We start from the raw sequence: 24442 nt of genomic DNA, 5'->3' as shown, positions 1-24442 counted from the left end.
TGTCCCGGTGTTCCTCATGAACTCATTTTAAAATAACAGTCTCGATCCACTGGACTATATAACCTGACATTCTGTTAGCCTTCTTAATGGCTTTTGAACCCGGTCTGGAAGTTCAATCAATCAATCAACATTTATTTATATAGCACATATTCATACAAAAAAATGTAGCTCAAAGTGCTTTACAAAATGAATAGAAAAATAGAAGACACAATAAAAAATAAACATAAGCCAACATTAATTAACATAGAATAAGTAAGGTCCGATTGCCAGGGTGGACAGAAAAAAATAAAAACTAAAACTATGCAAGTTGATTGCATAGAGTTCACTATGACTCCTACATCCTTCTCATAAAGTATATTCTCAATTTTCAGACTTCTCATTGTGTATTCAAACCTAACATGTTAACTTCCTATGTGTAATACTTACACATAATTTACTTTACATTCACTGACATTAAATTTCATCTGCCACTAATCTTTCCAAGCCTGTATGCTGAACAAGTCTCTCTGTAATGATATAACGGATTCCAAATTATCTGCTAATCCACTTATCTTGGTATCATCCGCAAACTTAACCAGCTTGTTACTTATATTCCTATCTAAATTATTTATATTTATTAAAAAATAGCAGTGGCCACAGCACTGACCCCTGCTGGTCACCACTCTTAACATCAGCCAGTTCTGATGAGGTTCCTCGCACCATCACCTTCTGCTTCCTGTGTCTGAGCCAATTCTGCACCCATCGACAAACATCACCCTGAACTCCCACTTCTTTTAGTTTGATGCCCAGCCTCTCATGTGGCACCTTATTAAATGCTTTCTGAAAGTCCTCATAAATATCATTTGCTCCACTTTGATCGTATCCTTTTGTTGTCCCCTTGTAGAATTCCATCATGTTAGTAAAACATGACCTCCCTCATCTTAACCCAACCTGAGTTCAGTCAAACTCCAGTCCTTGCCAGGTGTTGCTCAATCTTTTTCTTAATAATTCCTTCTGTTAATTTTCCTGTGATGCACGTTAAGTTTACTTGCATACAGTTGCTTGGATCTGCCCTGTCACCCTTTTTATATAATGGGATGATATTTGCCATTTTCCAGTCCTTTGGAATCTCTCCAGTGCACAGTGACTTCCTAAAAATACGTGTCAAGGGATATATATCTGTACTCACTAGCCTCCTTAAGAACACAAGGATAAATATTATCTGGGGTGGTGATTTGTTTGATTTCATCTTATTTAATCTGAGCAGCACTTCTCCCTCTACAATTTCTTAATCCCTCAGTACCTCCTTAGTAGTCGCGTTCACCTCTAGGAGGTTATCCACTTGCTCACTTGTAAAGACTTCAACAAAATGCAAGTTAAGAGCGTCCACTATTTCATTGTCTGTATCTTTTAATCCCCTTTACTATTCCTGATGCACTTCACCTCCTCCTTAACTGTTCTTTTACTACTAAAACACTGAAAGAATCTCTTGGGGTCTTCTTTCGCCTTATCTGCTATATTCCCCCCTAACTGTCTTTTAGCCTCCCTGATATCCTTCTTAATGGTTTCCCTCATGTTCTTATATGCTGACCCTAAGATTTACTTTGCAGTCATTAGTCTTATATGCCTTATAAATCTGTTTTTTCCTTTGCATCTTCTTTTTAAAATCTTAAAGGACTGTGTTTTTGTTTTTTTTTTGTTTTTTTAATTTCTTAATTCCAATTTTAGGTCTGTACCTGTCCTGCATTACATGTAAAAGATTTTTAAACCTGTCTCCACACTTAAAAGCTTATCCCAGTGTATCCTACTTAGACTTTGCTGCATCTGCTCAAAATTAGCCCTACCAAAGTTCAGCTTATCAATTTTAGTCTTTGCATCTGAACTCTTACAAAATACTGAGAATTGTATTATATTATGGTCACTTGACCCTGGTGTTTCTACATTCCCAATTCTATCCTGATTTTTACAAAATACTAAATCCAGACAGGTTTCACCCCGTGTTGGTGCTTTAACATGTTGTGTTAAAAAACAGTCACTGATTACTTCTAAAACTCTTGTGCTCCTCCATCTGCAAGGTTATCCCAGTTAATATTCAGATAATTAAAGTCCCCCATGACTATAATATCCCCTGTAAACTTGCCTTTTTGATATTACTAAAAAGATGTGTGTTAAAATTATTGTCTGAATTGGGTGGTCTATAACACACTCCTAAAATAAGACCTTTTTCCCTAATATTTTCCAAGCAAAGCCACATGTCCTCACTAAGATGGGGCTCATCATCCAACTGAAGAGGACTTACATTTAAATTCTGTTTGACATAAACAGCAACCCCACCTCCTTTTCTGTTCTGTCTATCCTTCCTAAAACATGTGTATCACTCTATGTTACACTCATCCCCATCTTTGTTATTTAGCCAGGTTTTTATTATTGCTATAATATCGTAATCATGCTCTGCTACATACAATTCCAACTCACTTACCTTATTTTTGATACTTCTAGCATTAAGGTAAGCTATTTTTAATGTTTGCTTAGAATTTACATTACTGTGCATTTTTATTCCTAAACCGTTGTTTGTTCCTCCATGTATAGATCGAAACCTGACCTGTCCTAAACTCCCTGCCCCCTCATTCCCTAGTTCAAACAATCCTTGACTAGCCTACTCATACACCTCCCCATTACATTGGTGCCCCTCCAGCTCAGATGTAACCCAAAATGGCGGAACAGGTCCCATCTGTTCCAAAAGGAGTCCCAATGCCCCATACACCTATAGCCTTTTTCCCTTCACCAAGATTTGAGCCACGCGTTAAGCCTTCTGATCTCCTCAGTCTTACCTTGAATGGTGTGTGGCACAGGCAGGACATCAGAGTAGACTACCTTGTCAGTTCTTCTCCTCAGCTTCGCACCTAAGTCTTTGAATTTGGATTGCAGAACTGACAGACTCCCCTTATGTATGTCATTTGTTCCAACATGGACAATGACAACTGGATCCACCCCCGCTCTGGCCAAGAGACTATCCACCCTTATAGTGAGGTCCCCCACCTCTGAACCCAGAAGGCAATACACTGTGCGAGACTCTCTGTCTCTGGAGCACACTAGCGCTTCAATCCCCCGAATGACTGAGTCCCCAAATATCACTATCTCTGTCTTTCTGGGAACTGGTTTTGGGGTGGCCCTTTGGGACTTCTCATCCCTGCCTACCACCTCAGAATCATCAGAGACACCGTCCTGCTCCGCGAGGACATAATAATGGTTTGACTCTATGTTAAATGATGTTTTTTTGGTTGTACTTCTCAATTCTAAGCTTTTCAGTCTACAGGTAACAAGGAAGCCACTATCTCCAGTTATCCAATATGGAGAAGGAGTGCATAGCTGTCCAGGAACATCATTATGTGAAAAACAAATGTGAAGAGGGGGTCTTAGAAGAAGTGTGTAATAGCAGTGAGGGAATAAATCCCACACAACACTGGGGACTCCTCTTAATGAATGGAATAGATGTTGATGAAGAACACTGTATATGGAGGTCTGGACATCTTGAAGACGAGAGTGTCTGCATGAACAATAAGGAGCAAGAAGATTGTGAAGATGGACCTATGGACTTTACAGTAGATCCCAAGCTAGTGCCTTACAGCCCCAATGTGCAGAAAAACGAAGCGGTCAATGACATAAAGGAAGAAAATCTCAAATGTAAATCTGAATGGCAGGATTTTTATTCAGATGAAGAGGCTCCTGGATTAGGATTCATACCCAGCAGTCACCGTTCCCTACAGCATCACTCGGTCCATGAGAAGTCGCAATCTGACATGAAGAGGTCTGCCAAAGAATCAGGTTCAAGGCCTTTTGAAGAAGGTAAGTGTTAAAATATGACAGTTAACCTGAGGCTCTGGGCTGATGGGATTGACCTGACACACACACACACATCCTTTTCTTTCTCACTTTGTCTCAGAATTCCAGGCTTGTTTTGGTCTGAGCATTTTGGGTCAACAAGTTAAACCATTCATTTCATGATTTGTGAGAGACAAATCAATTCTATCCATCAGAATTCATCACCTTTACTCCTCTTAAACATGGTTGGCATTGACTAGCTTTAACAAAAATAAAATGTCAGTATGAGTGCAGTCAGATGGGCAGCCAGCAATTGTTGAAAAAATTTGTTAGAGCAAGTTGCTGATCAGGACTGGAGATACAGTACATGGTACAAGTTAAGATGCTACTGCCATCGAATATCATTTCCTAGTAATGAAGTGGTGTCTCTATCCAGCAGGGGGCACTCGCTCCCTTGTTGGAATAAGTTCTTTTGTAATTGCCGAAACTTTACAGATATGATATAAAAAAGGCAATATCCCTCCGTTAGTGATACGGTGGTAAGAAATCACATAGGAGAAATAACTTAGCTTTCTTTAATGACAGCTAACACTGCATAACAGATGAAGGAAGCCAATGGCAAGAACCCAGTTCGGAAGTGGGGACCCTATATGCAGAGTCTGCCATTTTCGCCGCTGCGTTTTAACAATTTTCAGGATCGGATGACGGTATCTCCCATCCGTCTCTCGGCTTCAAAGGTGTGCCGGGCAATGTTCCAAGGCTTTATACTTTGTCTTCATTTGCAGGCCCCCACTTTCATAAATCATGCCATTCCAAACAAAGCAAAGAAGATCCAATGTCATGCTGACTCTGACTCACACAAATACAGCTCGTAAAATGTAGAAAAAGTAAATAAATAAACAAATCCTTAATGTATGGTGGTAGGCAGGATACTAACAGATTAAGAAACCTGATCTTAGCCTATCTTACTGGATCTATGCAGCAAGAGTCCTAAAATTAGGAACCATCGGTAGTTCACATATCTGTTACCATCTATTCATGGTCATTTAATTTATGGACTCAGTTATGCATCTAAATAAATAAATGGTTCTTTCTGGAACCTTCATGAGGAAGGGGTCTTTTGGGAAACCAAAAATTTTTCTCCTATCATTGCTCTGAAGAACAGCTCTGGTACCTTTACAATATATGTTAGATTGTTTATACCTGTCTGTGTTGGTGAAGCAGTTTCATGACTTCATTCTCACAGCTTTGGTTGTTTTAAAAAGCCTTTGAATTCTAATATCATCCCACATGCTCTCAGTATTTTACTCTCTTTTTCAGATACATTTATTACATTTCATCAATGGCTGCAAAGCCTAGTGCTAATGAAAGTTTTTTTTTTTCCAAGCGGCCTGCAGTGCAAACATGTTATGATTAGCTTAGTTGATTTTCGGTACAGCAAAATAATGCGTTTATGGTAACAGCAAAAGTGTATAGTGAATATGGTACACTTGGACTTAACCCAATTATTCCCATAGAATCAATTCTGCAGAATTTTCCACTGGCTTTTTCAGGAGTGTAACCCCCACAGACAATGAGAGTTGACTGTATAATCTTAGGCAATTAGAAAGAGCACCCGAACAGGCAGTGGAGAAACCCCTTTCTTATGCAGTCCCTCTGTGTTCCGAGACTAGTCCAACCTGTCATTGCTGAGGTCCCGCGAGTACTTGTAGGAGTGGAGCATCTCTACATCCACTCCTTGAATATTGACCGGACATAGAGGCTCTTTGGTGTGCCAAAAGTCAATGAACATCTCCTTGGTTTTGCTGATGTTAGGTGCAGACAAATGTCTTTGCACCAAGAAACAAAGTTCTCCACCTGACTCCTCTCCTCTGTCTCACCCCCTTATCAATACACCCCAAAAATGTAGAATCATCTTAGAATTTCTGCAGGTGACATGGCCTGGCGTGAGATGTACAGAGGTGAAACAGGACTGTTCCTTAAGGTACCCCAGTGTTGCTCACACAGCCCTTGAGTCCCACAAACTGCGGTCAGAGAGTCCATCTTTTAGGACACCATTGGCTCATCCACCTGCATATCTCTGAGTTTACCCCTTAACATTCATGGCGGGATGGTAATGATGTATATTTGTAGGTATTATAGATAATATCCCCAAAATATAAGTGTAGTTCAAATGAGTGTTGGCAAAATAATAATACAACCAAAATAATAGTTAGGTCATCTTGCATAGACTTCCAGGTGGCTTTTTTTTCTCGGTATGTTGATTAGCATCTGGTTCAACAAAGTCCACAGGCTAAGAATGGTGTAGCGTCTCAGTGGGGGCTGGGTGGTCTCGTGGCCTCGGAACCACTGCAAATTTTGTTTTTTTATTTCTTCTGTCTTCTGGACTTTTTTTTTTTTGTTTGTTTTATTTTTTACTGTGCTCCTGGCCATTGGACCTTACTTTACTCTTTACTACTTAGTGTCGACTAATTGTTTTTTATATTTTTCTTTTTTCCTTCTTCATCTTGTAAAGCAATGGCATCTTCTCCATTTTCAATGGTTGAAATTAAGTTATAAACTGGACTCCACATCAAAGATGGTCACTGCATTGCTGGAAGTGAAGTTACAATATTGTACTTTAGGATAGCATCCTTAAAATTCCTGAATGACATTATAATATGCCATTACTTTAATATTAGATCTTAAGAATACACAGCTAAGTGAAACAAGAGCTAAATGCAATGTTTCAGAAAACAAATGCAAATGTGCAGTCCTTTACCTCAGCATGTTTTCATTTCTATGCAGAGTTTAATCCCAAATGCACTCGTTTATCTTCATCTGCTTTTCTGAAAACTATACTGGACCAAAAATGGTGTACAAATACATTACTAAATTATACGAATTGCCTAAGTTTCATTTAAATATATTAATGGAAGATGACTCACAACTTAAACAATTTCCATTCCCTTTATTATTTCTCCATAACTCAATGTTTACAAAGTTTTGTTTTTTTTGTTTTTGCTTTGCAGTTAGGATTGCAATCAAATCAAAATCAACAAAATGAAATTGGGTTAATATTTACAGTAAGCAGTTGTCTCTTAACAGATGTCTTTCTTTCAAAATCTCACTTTTATTTCCATATTTCATTTTCCACAGTTTCTCAAGACAATTACAGCTTCATCTTACCCTCATTGGCTCAGACATCTCCTCAGTACAGACCTCAACAGACATCCGGTGATGAGGATATGAAGAAACTGAAATCTGGATCAGAGAGTGTGACACCTGCTTCTTTGCGCAATGTTTCTCTGCCAGTGATGAATCTAACAACGGTGTTGGTGACCACCTCACAAATTCAGATACACAATTTAGACTCGGCCACCTTTCACCAAGATCAGATGAAATGGATTAAAAGCAAATCGGAATCCAGAAATGATCATCTGAGTCAGACACAACAGAATCTTTACCAGTGTTTAGAATGTGGTAAACGATTCACACAATTAGACAGCCTTCACATCCATACAAGAATTCACACTGGAGAGAAGCCGTATCATTGTTTTGAATGTGGCAAACAGTTCACCAGCAGTATTGGTCTTTGCTATCACAGAAGAGTTCACACTGGAGAAAAGCCATATTGTTGCTCTGAATGTGGCAAACAGTTCACCAGATATAGTAGCCTTTGGTGCCACAGAACAATTCACACTGGAGAGAAGCCCTATTGCTGTTCCGAATGTGGTAAAAGATTTAACCGCACTAACGGCCTTCTGAGACATAAAATAATTCACACTGGAGTGAAGCCATATCGTTGTTCAGAGTGTGGTAAAGAATTGGCCTCCAGTAGTTCCCTTAAGGACCACAGAAGGATTCATACTGGAGAGAAGCCATATTGCTGTTCTGAATGTGACAAACGATTCAGCACTGCCTCAAACCTTCGACTCCACAAAAGAGTTCACACTGGAGAGAAGCCCTATTGTTGTTCTGCATGTGGTAAAACATACATCCATGCTAGCCACCTTCATAGGCACAAAAGACTTCACGCTGGTGTGAAGCCAAATTGTTGTTCTTAATGTGGCAAACAGTTTTGGGGGGAAACAATAAGACTCCAATGTCATTGTTTGCTTATTTCTTTTCATATGCTGCATATTGTTATTTCTCCCACCCTCTCCCTCATTATTTATTAATAAACTCGTAGCACTGCCACATAAATAAAAGTAATGTGTTTTTCCAGGGTCGATAGGGTTTTGTGTGGATAGTACTTACAGACTGTGATTGACAGCGGTGCCCCAGAAGGTAGGACATCCGGTTTTCCTTTTTTGTTTTCTCTAAGGTGAATGAGCCTGTACTGGTCTTATGGCTTGCACTAAGATGTATGAAGTGGTTGTTTTACTATACCAATTTAACAAATCCTTTTCCAAATCCTAAGCCATTCCACCCAGATCCTTCATCCTGCTGGTCCCAACAGGGTAAGTGAGACAGGCGAACCACTTCTAGGCCTGGACGAAACAGCAGCAGAACTATTGCCCCATATGAAGGAAAACTGGGTTTGGAAACATAAAGTGACTTCTTCAGCAACACCCGGAGCTGAGGGCTCCATACTTCCATGCCCTCAGTCTGAGGCTCAGGTAGCGCCTCCCAACACTCAGTTTCTTTCAGGGTGTTGTTGTCAGCTTTTAAAGACTCTTAATCCGAGCTTCTGAGAGCTTTCGATCTTTTACCAAAACAGCAAACCTAACAAAAGCTGTATTGATGCATATCCTAGGGAAGACAGTGTAAAGTTAGCAGCAATGGAAACTGGGAGAAGTGAGAAGGTGGAGGTGGTAGCAGACTTTGGAGACTTAGTTGGAGCTGCAGGCTTACATGCCGCACTCGTGGCAGGTTTAACTCTTACAATGGTGGCTGGCTTCTGGTGGGTCTCTCTAGCCCAGATGGGGTAGCACTCTAGTAGGTACTCGACAGTACTTTCATGAACACGCACATTCTTTAAATTAAAAAAAACTTGTTATCATCCTCCAGATGAATTGTTCTTGCCTAGAAAAGATGATGCCTTTTTGAGATTGACTTGTATGTCTTTTTGGTGATTGTACTTGTTCAAACAAAGAATTGGTGATAAGAAAGTATTTAGGGCATTCAAATAATCATGGAAGTGGCCATCCACTGTCGGTAAATAATTCCATAAGGAGTTGTTCTCCTGATGGGGACAGTTTTTTTTTTTTTTTTGGGGGGGTGGTTTGTTCATTTTGTTATGTGCTCAGAGCCTCATAAACTTCTAAAAATGCCTACTAGAGGAGGTTTAGAACATTAGAACACTCTAGACGAGAACAGGCCATTCAGCCCAACAATGCTAACCAGTCCTATCCACTTATTTCTTCCAAGAAAACATCAAGTCAAGTTTTGAAAGTCCCCAACATCTTACTGTCTACCACACTACTTGGTCTCTTATTCCAAGTGTCTATCATTCTTAGTGTAAAGAAAAAGTCCTAATGTTTGTGCGAAATTTACCCTTAACAAGTTTCCAACTGTGTCCCCGTTTTCTTGATGAGCTCATTTTAAAATACAAGTCTCGATCCACTGTACTAATTCCCTTCATAATTTTAAACACTTCAATCACGTCACCTCTTAATCTTCTTTTGCTTAAACTGTAAAGGCTCAGCTCTTTTAATATTTCCTCATAATTCAACCCCTGTAGCCCTGGAATCAGCCTAGTCGCTCTTCTCTTGACTTTTCTAGCGCTGTTATGTCCTTTTTGTAGCCTGGAGACCAAAACTGCACACAGTACTCAAGATGAGGCCTCACCAGTGCATTATAAAGGTTGAGCAGAACCTCCTGTGACTTGTACTCCACGCATCAAGGCGCTATATAACCTGACATTCTGTTAACCTTCTTAATAGCTTCTGAGCACTGTCGGGAAGTTGATAACGTAGAGTCCACTGTGACTCCTAAATCCTTCTCATAAGGTGTAGTTCCTATGTGTAATACTTTACATTTACTGACATTAAACTTCATCTGCCACAAATCTACCCAAGCCTGTATGCTGTCCAAGTCCTTCTGCGATGATATAACGGATTCCAAATTATCTGCTAATCCACCTATCTTGGTATCATCTACAAACTTAACCAGCTTGTTACTTATATTCCTATCTAAATCATTTATATATTTTGAAAATAGCAGAGGCCCTAACACTGACCCCTGCTGATCACCACTCTTAACATCGGCCAGTTCTGATGAGGTTCCTCACACCATCACCCTCTGCTTCCTGTGTCTGAGCCAATTCTGTACCCATCTAAAAACATCACCCTAAACTCCCACTTCTTTTAATTTGATGCCCAACCTCTCATGTGGCACCTTATCAAATGCTTTCTGAAAGTCCAGATAAATAATATCATAAGCTCCACTTTGATCGTATCCTTTTATTACCTCCTCATAGAATTCCAGCATGTTACTAAAACACGACCTCCCTCTTCTGAACCCATACTGACTGTTTATTTGCCAACTTGATCATTTCCATTAAAGTTCATGAGCCTGGCACTGTGCCTTTAGAACACATTAGCTTATCAATGAGGTGTGCCACTCTAATGAAACCTTCCAATGGTAAGATCCTCTTGGTTGCCTGTCCCTGCACCAGGATATGACTGAGTGTAATGATAAGTTAGACTTTACAAAATCTTTAAACAAAATAACAATTTGCAATGGAACAGAATGACAATTAGTATATAACAAAATAATGCTTTTTAAATAACTAGGAGGCAACACCCCCTGCTCGCTTCACTCGCCCACCCCTGAGTTTGGTTTACCAGATACACAATTTAAAGAGATTGCTATTTTCATGGGAATTGTAACATGTGCATTATGTTCACTTTTATTGGACTTACATCGTGAAAACGCAAGTATATCTGCCTGTGAGTGAATATCGTTTCTTTCTCTCTAATAAATAAATTGACTTTTTCTGATGTTTGTCCAAGCTCTTTCTTCTTCGCTTAGTCATTGACGTGTCATCTAGAACGTATAGAATTATTGTCCTGTTAAAATTTATAAGAGCTGAGAGTGCAGGAAGTGTGTCTGACAAAAGAATTCACACAACTGAGTTTAGATGACCGTGGTCTTGTTTGAAAATAGTTCTAAGTAGGGCGTGACTTGAAAGAATCTCATGTTAAAAGTCTCCGTTTCACGGTACTTTATACTGCGCCAATGTTTTTGGAATCTTTAAATTGTTGCTAGCAACATGAATTAGACAATCTACAAGTTTAAATTCGAAAAGTACATTTGATCTCTTTTCGCTGTTCCGTTATTTCACCAAGTAATAATTTCCGTTTGTTTACGCTATTGCAATCTTTACTATCCTTTTTGAATTCTTTGCAATGTCCTACTTTGTCGTCTACTCTTTGTCCTTTATTTCCGGCCCCAGGTGTGGACTCATCTCACGGGACATATAAGTCTCTCTCCGAGAAAATCATGTCTCGTCTCCTTCCAAGATTTTTTTTTTATAATAGAGAGAAAGTAATTCCAGAGTGCTGAAAGGAATGCAGAAATCTACATGCGGCTTGGATTGACTATGGAAAAGCCTGCCACACAGTGATCTCTTCAAATTCTTGGACGTGCATAAAATCCTCTCTGTTCCGGTAAATGTCACTACCAAGTTGCACTTTCAAACAGGCTTAGCCATGGCAAAGTCAGGGCCACAATCTCAAATGTAATGACAAAAGAGGAACATTTCAAGAAGACTTGTTTTCTCTACTCTTGTTGCATTCAACACAGTTAGAACTCTCTCAGTAACCTTGGTCATGCGTTCAACATCAACACTCAAAATCTCAAGTGAACTCTCAAATATCCCAGTTTGTTATGTACTATAAAGCCTAGAAGAACAGACACACTTGGTGAAAGAATTTTTGAATGACCTCCTACTGACATTTGGATTGAACACATTCAAAGGCAACCTTCCTTCAAAACAAAAGTTAACATCCACTGGACATATTGACCTTGTTCAAAATTGTGCCATCAAAGAATTAGATTAATTAAGGCGCAGATCTAAACCTAAGGGATCACGGCAGACTGCTGGCAGAGGGCACATCTGTAAAGTGAAGAAGACGTCGGGAGTTCTCTAGCACCAAGAGTGTTGTTTGGGGGTGGCAAGTGGGGTGACTGCCCCAGGGTCCGCGCCCAAGGGGGCCCCGCTTTTGAGGTCCGCCTATCCCGTTCGAGCGGATTTGTCAAGTTATATTCTCCAGTTCTGTTTTGATAAAGTCCGCATGTTATCTTGAAAATATTTAGCTGAATACTGTAATGAGAAAATCCGGTGTATGTCCACACACACCAGTAACAGCGTTTGACATATCCGGCCCCACGTGGGGTTGGTCAGCACTGGGCCTCACACACCCTTAAGGCTGCCTCTGTCTAGCAGTACACAAAGAAGGAAAAAAGAAAAATCAAACCATATACTGTACCAACAAGCAGTCCCTGTCTCGACATGTTGTTTTGTGGCCAGTCTCTGATTCCAAATCTATTTCCATAAACTGGACACTAAAACAAGAAGAATGTCGCATGCACATCAAGTAATATACAAGAATCTGTGCATTCCGCGACTTTTCATCCAGAGAGAGTGGAAGGTGATCTGAGCCTAATTGAAATGACTCACACATCTGGATTAACAGTCATTGGACTTCATGGTTTACCTGATGCATTCTAAAGACCCAATACATGCAGAAAGTATTCAGCCATTAAAAAGAAAACAGTGCTTCATTATAAATCTTGGCAGTTACTCAGCAAAAGTGAAAGTAAAAACTCCCCCCACCTTTTGCAGAAATAGGAAATTAGTATCTATCTATCTATCTATCTATCTATCTATCTATCTATCTATCTATCTATCTATCTATCTATCTATCTATCTATCTATCTATCTAAACAGAGAAGAAAAGACAACTGGCAAGAGCACCATACTGTGGGAAACACGCTGCAGACCGGGAACATACCCAAGAGTGGCTTGTAAGGTGCAAACTGAGACTTGAAAATGAGCACCTAGCCATGGCTGGGCAGGACCACTGTCTTCACGCAGGGTGCTTGAGACCATCTGGTACAGCAGGTCAGTGCTGCTTCAACCAGGCAGGTCTGGAGACTGTCAGACATATGTGTGTTGATTTCTGTAGGGTCTGGGCCTGCCTTACATACACTTTGATTTGATCATTTATGTTGTTTATTGCCCATTTTATTCAATATTTTGATATTTTATGTTTATGTATTAGGTGTTAATATATTTATGTTTAGTCTGGGCTGACAGGCATATATGAGGGGGCAGACATAAATGTGAAGGGGGCACATGGTGGTGACGGAGGCAGGAAAGGGGTGGGGTGGGGGTGCTCTGGATAATGTTTTTGTCATTATTGGATTGCACTTCATCAGGCCTCTACCCTAAGACCTGTCCAACTTGGGTGTCCCACCTGAATGCTAAGATTCTGCTGGTGTAGCTCTTAGGATCACTGAGGCACGCAAACCCCCTGACCACGACCAACAACATAAAATGTATCTTAATTGGATGGCCTAATTGTCAAATAAATTTGCAAAATAAAGTGAGTATAAAATAAGACCTCTCAATATAGCCAATATTTACAAAACTAAAAAGAGTTGGCATAGTAATTTAAAATTAAAACAATTCACCATGTCTTTTCCTACAATTCTCAAACTAATTTGTAGAACACAACAGATTTAGAACAGAACATTTGAACTTGTTTCTTCTTTTTTGTCTTTTTGTCTTGTTTTCAGGTTGTTTGTTTTGCAAGTAACTGAACTCTCTGTTTGTAACTGAACAGCTCCACTCTCCTTTCTCCTCAATCCACTCTACAACAACAGTCTCTTGTTTCCCTTTGCAAACACTCTTCCAAATTCATCATATCCAAGTTATTTGTTATGGACTTCTCAAGGGCCAAGATCACGAAATTCCTCTTTCTTTTATGTAACATGGTGTGGCCATAGGGGCTTAGGACCCGTGACAAAGTGGAGAAGGAACTCTCACACGATGCTGAAGACACACCAATTACCAGGGCTGTTACATACAATTTATGCAACTCAGGAAAGGCTTCCTTGTACTCCTGCAGGAGTTTACACACAGTGGACAGGTCGGTTTCCTTTGAACATTTTTTGAACAGCATCTGTTTTGCCACAAGAACTTCATTTTTCAGATTTACAACATCTGCTACAGTGACAGCCATCACAGGGTGGGATCTAGAAATGCGCTAGATTTGGGTGCAAGACTAGATATGGCTCTCATCGGGTCAATATTCTTGCGTGAAAATCTAGTTTCCATTTCTGAAATGGCCCTGTCAAGGATGTTGAACAGGGATCTTTTCAGAAACTGATGGGGGGAAATGGTAGGGTCACCAGGGTCTGTACGGCCCAAAGTTGAGAGCACAACACTTTGACCCAGGTGTTTGCTCATTGTTCTCCTTCTCTTTGTTGGACGAGACTCATCCTCAGCATTAGATAGATAGATAGATAGATAGATAGATAGATAGATAGATAGATAGATAGATAGATAGATAGATAGATAGATAGATAGATAGATAGATAGATAGATAGATAGATAGATAGATAGAGTGGTGTGAAAAACTATTTGCCCCCTTCCTGATTTCTTATTCTTTTGCATGTTTGTCATACAAAATGTTTCTGATCATCAAACACATTTAACCATTAGTCAAATATAACACAAGTAAACACAAAATGCAGTTTTTAAATGATGGCTTTTATTATTTAGGGAGAAAAAAATCCAAACCTACATGGCCCTGTGTGAAAAGTAATTGCCCCCTGAACCTAATAACTGGTTGGGCCACCCTTAGCAGCAATAACTGCAATCAAGCGTTTGCGATAACTTGCAATGAGTCTTTTACAGCAATCTGGAGGAATTTTGGCCCACTCATCTTTGCAGAATTGTTGTAATTCAGCTTTATTTGAGGGTTTTCTAGCATGAACCGCCTTTTTAAGGTCATGCCATAGCATTTCAATTGGATTCAGGTCACGACTTTGACTAGGCCACTCCAAAGTCTTCATTTTGTTTTTCTTCAGCCATTCAGAAGTGGATTTGCTGGTGTGTTTTGGGTCATTGTCCTGTTGTAGCACCCAAGATCGCTTCAGCTTGAGTTGACGAACAGATGGCCGGACATTCTCCTTCAGGATTTTTGGTAGACAGTAGAATTCATGGTTCCATCTATCACAGCAAGCCTTCCAGGTCCTGAAGCAGCAAAACAACCCCAGACCATCACACTACCACCACCATATTTTACTGTTGGTATGATGTTTTTTTTCTGAAATGCTGTGCTCCTTTTATGCCAGATGTAACGGGACATTTGCCTTCCAAAAAGTTCAACTTTTGTCTCATCAGTCCACAAGGTATTTTCCCAAAAGTCTTGGCAATCATTGAGATGTTTCTTAGCAAAATTGAGACGAGCCCTAATGTTCTTTTTGCTTAACAGTGGTTTGTGTCTTGGAAATCTGCCATTCAGGCTGTTTTTGCCCAGTCTCTTTCTTATGGTGGAGTCGTGAACACTGACCTTAATTGAGGCAAGTGAGGCCTGCAGTTCTTTAGACGTTGTCCTGGGGTCTTTTGTGACCTCTCGGATGAGTCGTCTCTGCGCTCTTGGGGTAATTTTGGTCAGCCGGCCACTCCTGGGAAGGTTCACCGCTGTTCCATGTTTTTGCCATCTGTGGATAATGGCTCTCACTGTGGTTCGCTGGAGTCCCAAAGCTTTAGAAATGGCTTTATAACCTTTACTAGACTGATAGATCTCATTTACTTCTGTTCTCATTTGTTCCTGAATTTCTTTGGATCTTGGCATGATGTCTAGCTTTTGAGGTGCTTTTGGTCTACTTCTCTGTGTCAGGCAGCTCCTATTTAAGTGATTTCTTGATTGAAACAGGTGTGGCAGTAATCAGGCCTGGGGGTGGCTATGGAAATTGAACTCAGGTGTGATACACCACAGTTAGGTTATTTTTAACAAGGGGCAATTACTTTTCACACAGGGCCATGTAGGTTTGGATTTTTTTTCTCCTAAATAATAAAAACCATCATTTAAAAACTGCATTTTGTGTTTACTTGTGTTATATTTGACTAATGGTTAAATGTGTTTGATGATCAGAAACATTTTGTGTGACAAACATGCAAAAGAATAAGAAATCAGGAAGGGGGCAAATAGTTTTTCACACCACTGTAGATAGATAGATAGATAGATAGATAGATAGATAGATAGATAGATAGATAGATAGATAGATAGATACTTTATTAATCCCAAGGGGAAATTCATATAATCCATATTAGATGACGCTCCCCAACATTCATCCTCACAGATGTTTTTTAAGGAGTCCAGTGCTGCACTAACAACCTCAGAAGCACTGCACAGATCAACTGACTGAGACTGTAGAATAGCATTTGCTGGTTTGAAGACACCAAGCACCTGCTCCGGGAACTTTCCAATCTCAAAGAAGTGATGCCTCTTAATTTGGCATAGCAGGCCTGATGCCTCGGTGCACAGGTCAACTGCAGCATCATCATCATCCTCTGTCATCTCAGATGGGATACTAAGGATTTGTTCTTGATTGTCCACAGTGCACCTTGTCACCTCATAGTGACTTGTCCATCTGATCTCAAGCAGCTTTTTTAGACAAGTAAGGTGCATCATGTTTATTGAGCACATAGTGGTGGTGAAAAAAGTTGTAGAGTGAACTAGATAGGCTAAAAAATCTTTTTTTTCACACGGCTCACTCTGCATGGCATGCACAACCACTAAGTGCAGTTGGTGGTTGTAGCAGTGGATGTATGGGACATATCTGTCAAGCCACTTTTGGAGCAGAGCTTGTACACCACCTCTAACCTCACTCATCACAGAAGCCCCATCATAACACTGGCTCAGTATACTGTCAGCACTGTAGCCAGCAACACAAAGGTGTAACAGCATCTCAGAGGTGATGTACTCTTCATCAAGTTGTTGCAAGTCAAGCAACCCAATAAGATGCTCCACTGGCATGGAATTTCTGACAAACCGTATTATCACAGACACATTTTCCACATTGCACCTATCCCTGGTCCCATCACTTTTGAGGCAAAACCCTGCAGAATCAGCACTTTCATATTTTTCCTGACCTCTCCAAGCACCATGTCAGCCAGTGTTTGGATAATTTCATTTTGGATATCCTTAGATGTGCATTTTGCATTTTTTGGGATACCCTTAGCAATGCTTGCTAGCTTCTCATCCTTCTCTAAGGTATATTCCATCAGTTTTAGAAAAATACCTGAAGCAATGTCATCATCATTACCCGCTGCATCATGTCTCAAGGTTTCTGCAGTCCCATGGAGCCCCAACTCATTTACACAGAGAAACCTTATAGCACTACCGACACTCTTGACATAGTAATGGTTTTGTTCAAGTTGTGTTTTACCAACCAACAGTGAATCCACAGTTCCCCCAATCCCCCACGCCAAGCCAGCCGCGTGGCCTCTCTACATTTATGCTACGTCCAGATGGTTGAAGCATGGTTGTGGCTGGACACATGCCTCTGTAGCCCCTTGTCTCAATCAAGTGCTGCTTTCCAGTTGTTAAAACCAGTTAAGGTAAAAACTACATCCCTCTCATTAACAGTGCTGCCATATTTCCAACAGGGGAAACAGAAGCATGCGTATCGCACAACAGAATAGTCCAGCCATAGTCGTGTTCGGTACCAGGCAGGATTGAATGATCTTAATGTTGTACCACCTAATACACGTTTGGGGTAACTACCCAGTATGGCTGGGATGGTGTATTGCCATTTAAGTTAATGGGTAGCTGAGTAGGTTGCTTTGGGGCAGCAATTGTTGGCAGAGGTACAGGAGAAGCAGTGCCTGTTGATGCCACAGGAGTAGACATGCTAGCTGCTGTTTCTGATGTACCAGCAGCAGCATCATTGCTACTGCTATTGGTACAGGCAGGGGCAGCGCCTCACTTTTTAAAAGCTTGGATTTTGACGACAGAGATTTGCTGCTTCCTCAAAGCCTCCCGCTGTTGCGCGGCTCATTTTGCTCTGCCCTCCCTACTGAGAAACCTGACACCGGGTCATTTGCATACTAACAGTGATTGGATGTTTAGCTGGGGGGAGGGTGAGTGGGGGATCTCTGCTGAGTTCTGTGTGAGCCTGCGGACAAAACAAGCACGGAGGGAAAGAGCGAACAAGAGGTGAAACCTGTCATCTCATTTGTGCCTCTTCCAGTGGATTTTTCAGCTACTGTAGTAAATCTTGTCTATATTCAGTTTGTGGGTAATCTATTATTTTCTTTCTCAACTTCGAAAAGTTTGATTTAAAGGGGCAGGACGTTTATTTAATTGGGCATTCCAGGTTTTAGTTATGTGCCCTATTCCTTATTTGTTGTAGTTAAAAACAAATTAATAATAAAGACAGAGCAACACATACTTGTATTGTGGACATTTTTTGGTAAGGTGTATGTGAAATAATAAAACTATTAGAAACCTCTAAATGGTAAAAGAGTTCTGGACATACTGTTGTTATATTGCATGCTATTGAATGACATGATGACCAAATTTTGAGGTGCATCCTCCTTTGCGTCCGCAATTATTGATCTGGAGGAGGAGGATAACTTTGACGATTTTGATATCTATAGCTATATAATTAAGGGCAAGGTAAGGATCTTTGTCCAGATTTGGCACGTTGATGTTTGGAGTTGTGACCTCAGAATTTTAATTTTAAAAATTCTTAATATTGTTGGTCAGAAACATTGAGATCAGACACCCCCAAATACTGGCCATTTATAAAAACATGTTTTTTAAGCTATTTCTGCACAAACGTTCTGTGAAGGGGCAGCACAGTGCCTCGCAGTTAGGAAACCTGGGTTTGCTTCCCGGGTCCTCCCTGCATGGAGTTTGCATGTTCTCCCCGTGTGCATAGGTTTCATCTGGGTGCTCCGGTTTCCTCCCACAGTGCAAAGACATGCAGGTTAGGAGCATTGGTGATCCTAAATTGTTCCTAGTGTGTGCTTGGTGTGTGAGAGTGTGTATGTGTGTGTCCTGCGGTGGCTTTGTTTCCTGCCTTGCGCCCTGTGCTGGCTGGGATTAGCCCCAGCAGACCCCCGTGACCCTGTGTTAGGATATAGCGGGTTAGAAAATGGATGGAAGTTCTGCGTAGATTAGATTAGAATGAAATCTTAGGAGAACATGGTGGGACACTTGCTGAATTGAGTAATGGAAGTCCCCAAATTATAGGGCTGGAGATATGATTTTTTTAAATATGATTGGGGATTAAAATAGAAAAAGATAATTGCGCGCATATCGTGGGCTAAAGACTGGCTGATGATTAGCACACTGAGGAATCAAACCACATCCAATATTTTTTAAACTGATACCAACCATTAATCAAGCCCATCCCAGTCACTCAGAAACCCAAGTCTATGCCTGTCAAACTGAAGTTACCAAAACGTGTTGCTTCTGCTATTGAATCACTTTTAGTTTGTGTCACCTCTTATTAACTCTTTTAGGGCTGATGTTGACTTTTGTCAAAATTCAGGGATAGAGGATGGTAATCAGCTGTAAATTCTGACAAAACTCGCCCTTACGTTTTAGTTCGACTCTTTTTGCTTGAAGGAAAGTTACATAGCTTTGTTGATTTGACCTCGATTCCCTGCGCATGCGTGAAAAGTGAAGAGCAAACATCTGGTGAGACTAAAGCATATGTGCAAAGCAAAATACTGCATGGACGTTTTACGTATGATCGCTGAATCACACTCAGACTTTTTGGAGTGTGAGTTTGATGCAAGTGATCTGGAGATATATATTGAAAATGAAAGTGAGGTACCAGCATCAGCCTATTTGTCCCCAGCTGATCGTAGCGCTGAACACTTAGATGATATGCTTACCACAGCGTTCGCCTAGGAGGACCACCACTTGTGATGACAAGAGGTACAAACCAGATTGCATCACACTGCGACTTCCACCGTCGCCCACCACCACCATCGCCCACCTGTTGTGTGAAGACAGAGAGGTAGCCAACACGCCATACATTCCTGCTGGCCATCAAGCCACCCCTGTGCAGTCACTGCTGCCAGAGATGCTGAACAGGTGCCAACAGCAGCCACAGAACGTAGCTACAGACGTTTCATGTTGATTTATGTGTGAAAGTTTTTTAGAAAAAATATTCAGCCCTCAAAGAGTTAAACCCCCCACTCCTGTCTGTACTGCCTCCATAGCTGTTCAGTCTCCTACTCCATAGTTGGTTTGGAAAACTTTTCAACCTACAACTTCAGAAGTGGAAATTCAGGGCACAGTTTGGAGGTGGGTGCAAAGTTGGCTCAAATATCTATACGTTTTCTTTTTTAGGAAGCAAAGGGTAGCATAAATAAATTCTTCATCAAGAATATGGCTGAAGACTTCTTAAGGTCAAATTTCACACAAATATACAACAAACCTTAGGCACATGGAGTGAATTAGCAAGTAGTGTGGTGAAGAGAAGGATTTAGGGACCTTCAAATCTCAACTGTTTCTCAAGTGTTTTGGACACTCTAAATAAAAATGATGGACGGAGTTGTTGGGCCAATTGACCTGATTGACTTGTTCTCCTTGTAAATTTTTATTATGTTTCAAATGTTTCACTTCTGCATGCTTATGTCTGTTTTGTGCCACCTACTCCCACCTTGGTTTCAGTTTCCATTGCACTTTCTTCATCTAAAGATTTTGTTACTACTGGTCCTCCATTTTTTTTTTGGCCTCTGTCCCTTGCTTGGACCAACGCGTCCTGTTTTTTGTTTTCTTAATTTAAACTTTTAATGCCTTAGCCCCATTTTAATTAAACCTGTTCTGATTGAAGCTGCCTAGGGTGAAGCCAACATTTGGGTTTTACATCAGCGGAGTACAGATCTGAATTTGGATATTTCAAAGTTTCACACTTTTTCACTGTGGTTTGTGAGCAACTTCATGACAAATTGGTTGTACTTGTTGCAAAGTCCTGATGGTCAAAAGATTTCATACCACCAAAATATATTATAAAGCTTACAGATTAATTCACTTGAATTATGGAAAAAAAAAAATACAACTTACCAGCACCAAAGAGACACTGGGTCCACACTCCCATCTGAATAACTGATGGGAAGATGTTAGTCATTTGGATCACACCAATTTAAACAGTAATGTTGTTGTTCAAGAAAAAGAGTCTAAAACGGACTGGATAATTGAAGTTCAGTACCATGTGACTCCAGGTAGTGTACCAGAATCTCATTGTATGTGCTATGCAATAACAAATAAGGAATCTTATCTCATCTACTCACTAGTAAGAACAGAGAGACAAAAAATACCATTAAATGAACTCATAAATATGCCACATGTGGAACCAAATGATCAAAATTTTGCCAGTGATACTGGGGTCCAAAAGACTAATTAAAATAAAACACCTTCCAGGCCCACATTGACATCCTACCAAAAACCGTTACTTCATACGGATTACAGAAGGAGACATTGTTAGGAACAAAGCAGGTGCTGCAATGACAGTAGCAGTGATTCCACATCACATTACCTTAAATACATCCATCCATCCATCCATTTTCTAACCCGCTGAATCCAAATAGGGTCACGGGGGTCTGCTGGAGCCAATCCCAGCCAACACAGGGCACAAGGCAGGAACCAATCCTGTGCCAACCCACCGCAGGACACACACAAACACACCCACACACCAAGCACACACTAGGGCCAATTTAGAATCGCCAATCCACCTAACCTGCATGTCTTTGGATTGTGGGAGGAAACCCACGCAGACACGGGGAGAACATGCAAACTCCACGCAGGGAGGACCCGGGAAGCGAACCCGGGTCTCCTAACTGCGAGGCAGCAGCGCTACCACTGCTCCACCATGCCGCCCTACCTTAAATACAATACAATTTATTTTTGCCTAGCTCAAAATCACACAAGAAGTGCTACAATGGGCTTTAACAGGCCCTGCCATGTGACAAGGTTTGACAAAAAACACCCTGTAGGGGAAAAAAATGGAAAAAACCTTGGAAAGGCAGTTCAAAGAGAGAACCATAACCAGGTAAGTTGAGCATGCAATGGGTGTAAAAAAGAAGGGGGTCAATAGAATGCAAAACACAAGAACAGAACGCAAATAATCACCAAATTTATATACGATATAAAAAATGTCAACATGTGTGTGTATGTATGTTCCAGCATCACGTCCGAATGACTGGATCGATTTTCATGAAACCTGGTACACATGTTCCTCATTGGTCGACTAAAAATACTGTAGGGTGAAATCAGCCGTAACTCACCCCCTTCTGGGTACGGTTGGGAGTGATCTTGCAGTTGACACTTGGAATGACCACCAGAAGGAGAACTGGAGGTGACTGCCAGCATTCTTTATGTTTGAGCAGCACCACCGCACGCCCCTGTTGCTTTTCAAATTAAATAGAGTTGGTCAGGTTGACACCCCAACTATTTTGGGGACTCATTCTGTCTTTGTGACTCGAACAGCCATATATTTATATGTTATATGTAGACATCTACACATGGAAGTGTGGGTGTCTGTCCAGCCTGGAAGTGAGATGTAGACTCGGGGTGAGGGCTTCAGCTCCGAGGATACACAAGCAAGGCCAGCACACCAACAAAATGAAACCTCCTAAGAAAGGCAGTCACTTAGCTGCTAATGCACAAACGATGTGAGCACTTCGGCAAAAACAAAACCTCATAGCAGAGAGATGCCCGGAGTAGTTCTGACGATTTCAATACTTTCTAGGATCCTGTGCTATATATAAAAGTCAACATATATATATATATATATATATATTGTGGTACACCCAGGAGGGCCGGAGGAGGGCTTGTGCATCCTCCAGACCGCGAGGGGGCGTCCGCCCTGGTTATGTTGGGGGCCACAGGTAAGAGGCTTAGAAGCCCAGCCCTGTAGGGACCCGTGGCTACCGCCGGTGCCTGAATATCCCTGGAGCCCAGCACTTACGCCACACGAGGTGCTGGGGGGAAGACGACAGGGGACACCCGGACGGCTTCCGGGTACGCAGCCGGCACTTCCGCCACACTGGGGCATGGCTACGGAGGAATGCCGGGAAGCAGCTGGAGCCCATCCGGTTCCTATTTAAGGGGCCGCCTCCCTTCAGTCGATGGCGGAAGTCGGGTGGAAGAGAGACGGAGCTGGAGAAAGGACTGGAGGCGGCCAGGAGAAAGGCATTGAAACTGAGAGGCCTGGACATTGGGGAAACGGTGCTGGAGGACTGGGGTTTGAGTTGCACGTGATTGTAAATATAGTTGTAAATAAACAGTGTGTGGTGGATCCAACGATGTCTGTCTGTCTGTGTTAGGGTTCAAGTTCACAATATATATATATATATATGTCTGTGTATTTGTGTGTGTTTCTGAAAAATTCCAAATGGCTGGGGAGATTTTGATGACACTTGGCATACATATGTTTCAGGACCCGGAATAAAAGATAGGTTACTTTACAACTTTTACAAACCCCCCAAACGGCTGGTTCGATTTTGAAATGCCTGCAAGGAAACGTAAGGCTCTTGTCCAAGAGCAATCTAAGGCTAAAAAGATGAAAGAACTGTGAAGACAAGAACCTCCCGAGGAGCAGAGTAGCCAGCTTGCGACGATGCGAGAGAAAGCTCAAGCTTCAAGAACTTCAGAGACAACACAACAGTGTGAGGGCCGACTTCAGGATATGAGGGAAAGAGCTACTATATCTAGAGCTTCAGAAACCCAACAGCAGCATGACATTCGACTTCAGGAGATGAGGGAGAGAGCTACTACATCTAGAGCTTCAGAAACTGAACAACAACGTGACATTCGCCTTACAGATAAGAGGGAGAGAGCCAGAATGACCAGGGTTGCTGAACATTTTAGCTTGCTGTTGGAAGGATTTCACTATGACCGGCAAAAAGACTACTCACAACATACAAGTGTTACCATTGGGAAAAATGGACATAGTCTGTAGTTACTGTCAAGCCAAAAAGTTTAAATGTGCTACAAAAATGAAAAAGTGAAACTATCCCGATTGCAATCACCCTCAGATGAACTTTTATCTTACACATTACAAGATTCATTGGAGTCAAAACATTTCCTCAACTACATCAGAAGGTACAACTCATGTTTCCAAATGACATCTTTCAGTGCCACTTCAATAGTTGAACAGCCCGGCTTTCCATCAACTTTCACTTTGCAAGGTCAGATTTACCACAAGGCAGGATCATTGCTACCCCACCCTGATCAAGCCCCAAAATTCCTACAACTGTATTTCATCAGAGGTGAACAACTGGAAGCCAATCAATGATACGACTAAATCCAGGAGAAAGGCATCAGATTGTGTTGAACCTACAAATGATGTTTCACGAGCACAATAATTTTACTAAGACATTTAAAACAGCATTGGAACATATGCCAATGAATGAATATAAATAGTCATTAGAGCAGACCAGAGACCCACAGGTGAACATGAACAACACTTCAATGCACCTCAAGCAGACAAAGTCGCAGTGGTTATATAAGGAGTCAAATTTCATCAATGTGATATTTTAATCCAATGACGAGCCGATTCATTGCAGCGCATTTCAGAAACGCATCAATCTTATGATGCTCTACAGAACACAGTGATATTCCCCTGAGGTGAAGATGGATATCATTTTAACCTAAGGTTTGTCAACCCAGCAACA

At 41.1% G+C, this 24442-nt stretch overlaps 1 protein-coding gene across 6 annotated transcripts in view; it reads left to right on the top strand.

Moving 5' to 3' along the window:
• Positions 1 to 8990, top strand: part of LOC120533285 (zinc finger protein 773-like) — a 78985-nt gene extending 69995 nt beyond the window's left edge. For 4 of the 6 annotated variants that reach the window (XM_039760106.1, XM_039760103.1, XM_039760107.1 and 1 more), the window contains 2 exons: positions 3289 to 3825; positions 6940 to 8990. In XM_039760106.1, the coding sequence (XP_039616040.1) occupies positions 3330 to 3825; positions 6940 to 7847 (1404 nt within the window). In that variant the 5' untranslated portion in view covers positions 3289 to 3329 and the 3' untranslated portion in view covers positions 7848 to 8990. Of the gene's footprint in view, positions 1 to 2535; positions 3826 to 6939 lie in introns of those variants that run through there. The other 2 variants (XM_039760108.1, XM_039760104.1) reach the window with 2 other exon arrangements.
• Positions 8991 to 24442: the final 15452 nt, after the last annotated feature.

Source organism: Polypterus senegalus, chromosome 8 (genome assembly GCF_016835505.1).
Source record: "Polypterus senegalus isolate Bchr_013 chromosome 8, ASM1683550v1, whole genome shotgun sequence".
NCBI classification, from domain to species: domain Eukaryota; kingdom Metazoa; phylum Chordata; class Cladistia; order Polypteriformes; family Polypteridae; genus Polypterus; species Polypterus senegalus.
The sequence above is the reverse complement of the archived record's forward strand: the minus strand, read 5'-3'. Positions and strand labels throughout refer to the sequence as shown.